Here is a 9,113-nt window from a genome sequence, read left to right as displayed (position 1 = left end):
ATTCGAGAAAATATGATAAAAAGTGTTCTTATTTTTTTTTGTCCTTCCATCTATCAAGCCTTTTGTAAAAAGGGTCAAAATTCATGGATTTTTAGAATATGTGCTATTTTGTAAAATCTTTAGAATGGGAGGAGTACTTATATTAATATTTGAATGTTTATAAGTTTGGAGGAGATTCCTTTAGTTGATCATATTGATTTTGAGATGAAACTTCGTGTCAGGTAATAATTTTATCATGTATATAAGAGATATTACTAAGTGTAGTTTATTTTTTTAGAATAGTAAATAATAATGGTAATATTATTACTTTTCTAAAAAAAATAAATTATCATGCTAAGATCGTTATAGAAAGATAGATACAACTCAACCAACACCTATACTTTTGAAGAACAGTTGTACTAAGAAGGCCTCTTTCATTTCACAAATTAAGTTCAGGCATATGTCGTGATCTAAATCAAATCATGGGATCATGTACCTAATTTATTTATGTGTTGACGCTCATTCCTTGTTAGTTATTCATACTATTTCCATTGACAAATAGAATTGAAATTATGTTCCCACTTGCCATGTATCAACATTTGCCACAAAAGTAATTAAGTTTGTCTATATAAACAACCTCTCTTCATGTCCCTCATTTAACACTTAAAACTCAAATCCCCTTATCTCTCTTCTTCTCTTTTCTCCCTCGCTCTTGTTAAGACAAAAAAAAAAAAAAAATCACCTAAAAATGGCCTGCAATTTGGTGAACAATGCTGCAATTACCAACCAATTAGTAGCCAAATCACATGTAAACGTTGGTAAATTAGGAACTGGGCCAAACATTTTGGCCACAGCAAACAAGAATTATATGAGAACAATAAAGATGCAGCTTGTGATTGATGACCCCAAGAAGTCCCAAAATTTAGGATTTGGGGAGTTGGGAAAGTTTGGAAAATTTGGTGGCAAGTTTGTGCCTGAATCTCTAATCACTTGCTTGGGCAAATTGGAAGCTGAGTTCAACTTGGTTTTAAACGATTCCAAATTCCAGGTCCCAAAATTAACACTTTCTTTTTTTCTTTTTTTTATTTCTTCCTCTTTGTTGGGTACTTTGAATTAGTTATTGCTTTTCTTGCTCACTTTTTTGCGTTCTTTATTACACTAGTTTTTCCTCTCTAACTCCTATACTTTGGTGCTAGCTGCACATGGCTACACCCATATTTATGCATCTTCTTCGATTACAAACTTGAAAAATATTTTTTTAACAAACAAGAATTTGTCACATAGTCGCTTTTGTAATTATACACTCAAGAGTGAGACACAAAAAAGTGAGTGCAGACTAAGGAATTCACCATATTTCTAAAAAACAAAAAGGAAGATACCCAAAAGTGCATCTAGGGCTTCCCTATCTTTCAACATCTCACTGCATCCTCTAAGACCTTATTTTAAAATGTAAGTTCTTTTTTACTTTTTAAATATTTTAATCCATTTTTTCTTGGTGTGATGAGAGTGAAACACACAGAAAGATAGGTGGATGTTGGGATATGCACCCACAAATATTACTTACTAAAAAAATGTCCGATAACATTTTTGTCCGACTAATTTGAATCTATCAAATTTATCTTCAATATATAGAAATTTATTATTATTTTGAGAAATAAGAAATTAATTGAAGTAAATGGTTGTGTGTGTGTGTGTGAGCAGGAGGAGCTGGAGGTGGCGCTGAGGGATTTTGTTGGACGAGAAACGCCGCTATATTACGCGGAGAGGCTAACAAAGCACTACAAAAACGAAGAAGGAAAGGGACCTGAAATATACATAAAAAGAGAGGATTTGAACCATTGTGGTGCGCACAAGATGAACAATGCGATCGCACAGGTTATGATTGCGAAGCGCATGGGGCGGAAGAGCGTGGTTGCGGCCACTGGGGCTGGACAGCACGGCGTTGCCACTGCAGCTGCTTGCGCCAAACATGATTTAGATTGCACCATTTTCATGGGCACTGAAGATATCAAAAAGCAATCTTCAAATGTTCTCTTAATCAAAATGCTGGGTGCTAAGGTACTTTTACATACTATTATTCTTTTGTAACATTAAATATAGAAACATGTGTTCATAACTATATCAAATTGAGAATATTCAATAGACTAGGAGTTTAAAATGTTCATAAGATTAAACCACCATGGATTTAAGTAAACAGGAGGCTTGACCTTGATAAAGGGCTAAGATATGTCACTAATTCAATCTATAGTGGTTCTACGTAAAATTTAATTTCCTGTTTTCAACGTACAAATGATACAAGTAGGTTGTTTTTTGAGACAAATGGAGAGATAGCGGGCTCAAACAGTCAGATTTTCTATTTTAAATTAAAAACATTTTTAAATGATTATTGACCAAATTGAGAATCTACTAGAAGGTTATTTATCATTTAGAGTATTCAATCCAAAAACTGTGGACGTTGTTGTTGTTATAATAATTCAGAAAGAATCTATTTAGTAAGATACGGAAATAGAGAGTTCTGAATTTGAAAAAAAATGTGTGTTATTATTATTTAGAGGGTGTGATATGATATTGAATAGTCATATCTTATCTACTGTGGGTCAGGTGAAAGCTGTGGAGGGAAATTTCAAGGACGCATCATCAGAGGCAATAAGAGGGTGGGTGGGGAACTTAGAAACGAGCTATTATTTAACGGGCACAGTGGTGGGTCCACATCCTTGTCCCGCCATGGTTAGGGAGTTTCAGTCCGTGATTGGTAAAGAGACGCGAAGACAAGCCATGGAAAAATGGGGAGCCAAACCAGATGTTCTTTTGGCTTGCATTGGTAGTGGCTCAAATGCTTTGGGACTCTTCCATGAATTCATTAATGAAAAAGATGTTAGGCTGATCGGAGTGGAGGCTGCCGGATTCGGCTTGGATAGTGGAAAGCATTCTGCAACTTTGTCTAAAGGCCATGTTGGGGTCTACCATGGAGCTTTGAGTTACCTTTTGCAAGACGATGAAGGCCAGATTTTGAACCCCCATTCCGTTGGTGTAGGGTAAGTTTTATAGATCATGTTGGAAGGGTGTATATTATTAATATAATATATATTGCGAATCAATTTTGTTTAATTGTTTTTGCTATCACATTTGACAAAGATGGTGACTTGACATATATAATGTCACATCATGTTCTTACATAAAGAAAAGTGTTCTTCCCTTAAATGGGAAGGACACCAATTGATACCTTTTAAGACATTTTAATTAGTCTCATTTTAAAAAGAAAAAAAAAAAGACAATAACTATTTGGTTTTGTTTTAAAAAAATGTGCATGTTTTTCAGCTCATTAAAAATAAGTGCAACTCAAAAACATCTGAACTTTTTTTTTATATGAAGTTAGCAAAACTTTTTAAAGTGAAACTAAAAGTTTAAAAAATGAAATGCTTTTCAAATCGTGTGTGTAAATACCCAACTTGATTATTACCTTTGAATGAAGCTCAATCTGACAGTGAATTCAAATAATTAGGCCTAGTAAAACATTGTTGACAAGGAGATAAAAATCTTATATCTCTAGAATGAAAGATCTTAGCATAGCTAATGTTATTAATGATGGGTATTCAAAATGAACAAACGCAGGCTAGAATATCCAGGAGTAGGGCCAGAACTGAGCTTTCTAAAAGACAGTGGAAGAGCTGAATTTGAAACGGCGTCGGACACGGAGGCAGTGGAAGCTTACAAACTCCTAGCCAAGCTGGAAGGCATATTCCCAGCGCTGGAGGCTTCTCATGCTTTTGCTTATCTTCATAAGCTTTGCCCCACTCTGCCCGACGGTTGCAAGGTCGTCGTCAATTGCAGTGGGCGTGGTGATAAAGACGCTGCCATTGTTTTCAACTATCACCAACACAACCACTAGCTATAATTCCTCATTTTCAATATTATTTCTTGTAAATAAATATGTTATTATTGTTTTTGCTTATTTTTCATTTATATACAAACAAAAGAGATAAGAATCAATTTAGATTTCATCCAACCAATGACTAATTAATTATTAGAGTTTGTATATATACAATCCTTTATGGGTGTATGATTATCATTCCTCTAAAAAAGTCTCGTACCAGTATAAATGGAAATGATTGTCATCATTATTTTAGAAATCGATAAAAGAATACAAAAATTAATGTTGAAAAAGTTGCAAACAAGAGGAAAAGAATTATAACAAAGTAAAAAAAAAAATCACTATGCTAAACGTTGGGCATTCTCTTTAGCCATTATACTGCACTAATACAGCTAAGCCAATATAATATACCACGTTTATAATGTAGCACATTATAATTCTAAAATGTAAAAAAAACCAACAAAAAAAAAAAGCTTGAATGCACAAATTATTTTTAAAAAAATACGAATTTTGGGTTAGAAAATGTGCATCAACATATTTTCACTAGACGGATACTTTCTTAGCACTATCATCATTTTGGCCACTTCATTAATAATAAGAGAAAAACATAAAAATAAGTACTAGAGATAAGCCCAAATAACATTACAAGTTAGACCAAAGCATGGAGATTAATAGCTATAGAGCTAGCAGAGTAATTTGAATGAGGGATCTACTAAACCAATGGCCTAGGAGAGCTTGAATATCTTCCCAAACCTCAACTAGAGATTTTTCACAATTATTGAAGATTCTACTGTTTCTTTCCGTCTATATAGACCATTGAGTCACAGACTCACAGCCACAGTGTTGAAGATGATGGAATCTTTCCTGACTTTTTGTGTTGATAGGAAGATATACTTGCATAGAGAGGTAGTATTCTAGAAGTTGTTCTTCCAATTTAACAAGGCATCCATGTTTTTCCATAATTTTTTAGCAAAGATGCAGGAAATGAAGAGATGATTGATGTCTTCCACGGCCTCTTTACATAAAAAACACACCGGTTTGGATTCATGCACCAATTAGAAAGTCTTCTATGGTAGTTTGTTAGCTATATTATTGATGCATTCCTGGAGAAGGACCCAAATAAAAAATTTGCACCTTCTCTGGAGGCTCGATTTCCACTTATTTTTAAAGATATAGTAGGGTCAATATTATTCAAGTCTCTTTGATCACTGATGTAAATAGCTTTTTTAATAGAAGCAATAGTGAAGAGACCATTTGTGAATTCAGTCTCCATATAGTTATATCATGGCCGCGACTGTGTTTGGGGGGCAGTAAGGGAAGCCTTCAATTCATTCCATTGTTGTAATTCTAAGCTCCTCAAAGTTCTTCTCGGATGGAGATCCCAATCAAGAACAGAAGCATTCCACATCTCTCTAATAGAGCCCCATTTATTGTTTGATAGAGCATATGATCTAGCTAGGCCTATACAGAGACAGGGGGCTGTTGTCATGCCATGAACCATACCAAAAAAGAGAGGCTATCACCATTGTTAACTGAATGTGAGGGAGAAACCATTCAACACCTTTAATAATATCTTGAAGGGACCTTAAGACTGCTGTATTTTCCTTTTGTAGGAATTTCATCCACATAAGTTCGCTCATATTTGACGGAATGCACTAATTATTATTGATTTTAAATTAGTGCTCTAAGAATTATGACCCCAAATTGCACATCAATCACCTTGATGTACAACGTGTGATTATACAGTGGCCTGTCCCCTCGCTAACTTTATTCATAAAAAGAAACGAGCAAACAATAGCCTTTGAGAATGTGTGGAAGGGTAATACTCTTCTTTTTCTTTTCAAATTTTTATTTTAATATCTTGAAAAAATTTTATGTGACATGTTATTTATTTAATTTTATTGGTCAATAATATTCTTAATACTACTTTGAATTAAATATACACATATTTGTACTCTCCATTTTTGTTTGTTTTGGTTTTTGTGATCTCTTAAAATATTTATTTTCGTTTAAGTTTTAACTTAGTTCATTCAAAGATAAAAGATACTGTAAATTCTAAACAAATACAGAAAGATAAAGTTATGAGATGTGTTCAATGTCCAAAATATAGAAAATATATATCATCATAATATATTTGTAGATATATGAGAAAAATCTACCCTCCTCCTCACATCATAACAAAGACTAATACCGACACAATCAAAACCAAAAGTGAAGATTAATCTTTCGTTAATTTGTGATCAAGTGAAGTATACATAAAGATCTAAAAACGAGAATCTCTCTTTTAAACCAAATGCAATTGAAATTTAAACTTGCATACCTATTGCTTATATGTTGATATCATATTTTTAGTTCAACATGGAGGCCGAGGAGTTGACGAGGCTCATTTTCTTCCTTTTGCATTGACCTCTGCAATGCTTGACTGAGGCCATACACGTGGAACAAGTTAACAACAATTGAAGAAAAGTATTAAAGCTCGCATCAACTTAACTATAAACCTTCATAACGTGGGTAGTTTTTAATTAATAATTTAGTTTGATGTGAAAATAGAGTTGCATTGATCACCATTCTTTGTAGCAAACATCAAACAATATATATTAGAAAATGAAACTCTCAATAAAAGTTAAAATTGTAGTACATATTATATTATGTGTAGATAATAATATATAGGAGGTTGAAGAGTTGGGTAACTGTCCTATTCATTCTAGGTTAAGACCTAGCTCAGCCATGGTAGGCCGAGACCAAACACACTGGACAAAACTATCGGATTTATTATATACTTAATATACATATATTCACATGGTCATCCCTTTTCCACTTGCTGTACCATACATTTGTGTGAAAACATTTTAATTAATTAGCCAAATGGAAATTAATTTTAATTGGAGAGAAAATAACATTACCTTCTTTGATTACCTATCCTAATATTATCTTAAATTACCGATTGACTTGAAAGCTTAAACTAAAGTAGTTGAACTTTTTTAGAGAGACAGGTAAAATTGAAAGTGCAGTAGAAGCTTATAATGTTGTTAATTGTTAAGTTGGAAGGAATATTCTCATTGAAGAATGATTCAAATTATGCCTTTGCATATCTTTACAAGCTTTGCCTCGCTTTGCTTGGCTGCAAGGTGGACGTGGTGATAAAATGGTAAGAGCTCATTGAGGCGTGAAGGTTAAAAGTTGAACATAAATGTTTTCCTTTTTCTCTCCAAACATTCAAATAGTTCTAGAAATGTTATCTAATATTTTCTGTTTAGAGTAAATATATATTATATTTGTTCAGATAAACTTATATATCTCAACAAATATAGATTTTAAAAAGTTAATTTTTTATAGATCACGTACCTTTAAAGGTCAATCTCACATAAATAGTAGAATAAAACTGTATAACTTTTATATTTTTTTTACAACCCAACATAGAAATGAAGAGAGAAACAATAGACGTATACATATATCTCGATTAGGTTCGCACAACTCTAAGCACCCTCGTTATGTGCTAAACTAAAGAAATTATAGGGATCCTATTATATATATATATGTATATATGGGAGATTGAGGGGTTGGTAATGGACGGTTCTATTAATTCCCTTCTAAGTTGAGAACTCAGCCATGGTTGACTGAGGCCAAACACATTGGACAAAACAAGATTCAATTTATTATATACCTAAACTATATATATATATATAAATACATGTACACACACATTGACCGTGTTATGTTCATACTAATATTTCTTTTGAAATTTCCATCTATTTTCCACTCTGTGTGCAACAAACTGAAGTTGGACTGGGTACAAAAATATTCCTCACTCTATATATTACGAATCCCGGTGTCCCTCGTTTGTCACATAGTTCAAATCCATTTTAAATTTTGGTTAGAGTTAATAGCGAGAAAAATGGCATGCATTAGCGTTGTTATGGTGAACAATGCTGCAGTGACCAACCAAGTAGTTGGGGCCACAGGCATATGGAGATCAAACCATGTAAAGCTTGGGAAAGGAATTGGATTAGACACTTTTTCGACGACAAAGAGGAATATGGGAAAAACAAAGATGCAAGTATTAGGAAATTCTGGGAATTTCGATGGGAAGCTGCGGCTGGATTCTAGAATCCTTCATATGGTAGCTAAACAGATGGATGACGAATTTGACATTTTTTACACCGACGGATTCCAGGTCCATGATCATTGCAATTTTTTTTTATTATTATTACATTACAATATACCTTTAGGTTAAAATAACGTCTTCTTACTTTGAGGTTAATTTCAATTTTAGATTTTCCTATATTCTAAGTTTTTTTAGATTATTTTTCATAAATATTATAATATATTCAGGGTGTAACAAAAATGACATGAAGTCAGCTCATTTTTTAAAATATTTGAGGTTTGCTCTTTTGTTGTCTTTTTTTTCTTTTTCTTTTTCATTGTCTTTTTTACTCAATTTTTTTTTCACATAGCTATTGATTCAAATTTGTGTTAAATATAAAAGATCATGAAAAAATAGTTAAAATATCGATAGCCAAATACCAAAAATAGTCAGATTGTGTACAAACAACTCGTTGTCTTCTATCAAACATGTTTTGAAAAAATGATTTAGATTTGACTACCCAAATTTAAACGATTCAATCTTATCTAAAAAAAGGTTCCAACTAAATCTAAACAATCGTTTTTTATATTTTAAATAAAAAGACCCTTTTTTATATATACTTTTAATTAACTATAAAGACTTTTAATTATTTTTTTTATTTTAAATTTGTTGGATTGAACATGTTTACTCTAAATCTTGAAAATATATTTATCTACTAATTAAGAGATTTACATTTTCATTCCAACTCTCAAAAGTCTATAAATAAAAGATGATATTCTTGGTGAGAGTTTGTCTCTAGCTAATGGAATTCTGTCATTGATTGATAAATATTGTTATATCGAGATTTTTTTTAAAAAAATTGATACACACGTAATTATCCGTCCTAAAAGTACAATCTATTGCAATTACTCACTTATTTAATTAATTTTGATTTTGAAAAACTTGTCAAAATTACAAGACGAAAATTAAACTAGAGATAACAAATATCAATTCTAAAGATAATAATAATTTAGTGTATAGCAATATTTTAAAAATTAAAATGTAAATACAGAAAAGTCTAAGAAAAGTTTATGAAACTGTTAATGAACTAACAGATGTTGCCATCACTGATCTTCTATTATTGATATAAAATGTTACGGCTTCTGTTATATTTGTAAAATATTTAAGAAGTTGTTATAT

At 32.1% G+C, this 9,113-nt stretch overlaps 1 protein-coding gene across 1 annotated transcript; it reads left to right on the top strand.

The window, feature by feature from the left end:
• The first annotated feature begins 631 nt into the window (after positions 1 to 631).
• LOC101218187 (tryptophan synthase beta chain 1) lies at positions 632 to 4,061 on the top strand. The gene is made up of 4 exons (XM_004145126.3): positions 632 to 1,027; positions 1,681 to 2,037; positions 2,581 to 3,014; positions 3,592 to 4,061. The coding sequence occupies exons 1-4, from the start codon at positions 728 to 730 to the stop codon at positions 3,866 to 3,868; spliced, it is 1,368 nt and encodes a 455-aa protein (XP_004145174.1). The 5' UTR covers positions 632 to 727; the 3' UTR covers positions 3,869 to 4,061.
• The last annotated feature ends 5,052 nt before the right edge of the window (positions 4,062 to 9,113 follow it).

This window comes from Cucumis sativus, chromosome 1, assembly GCF_000004075.3.
Source record: "Cucumis sativus cultivar 9930 chromosome 1, Cucumber_9930_V3, whole genome shotgun sequence".
Classification (NCBI taxonomy): domain Eukaryota; kingdom Viridiplantae; phylum Streptophyta; class Magnoliopsida; order Cucurbitales; family Cucurbitaceae; genus Cucumis; species Cucumis sativus.
This window is presented reverse-complemented; position numbering and strand designations above follow the sequence as displayed.

Bases quoted from the DNA above. Each gene is read 5' to 3' on its own strand.
- LOC101218187 (XM_004145126.3), top strand. From the start codon at position 728: ATGGCCTGCAATTTGGTGAACAATGCTGCAATTACCAACCAATTAGTA. The intron at 2,038-2,580 runs GTACTTTTACAT...ACTGTGGGTCAG, and splicing joins TCAAAATGCTGGGTGCTAAG to GTGAAAGCTGTGGAGGGAAA. The intron at 3,015-3,591 runs GTAAGTTTTATA...GAACAAACGCAG, and splicing joins CCCCATTCCGTTGGTGTAGG to GCTAGAATATCCAGGAGTAG.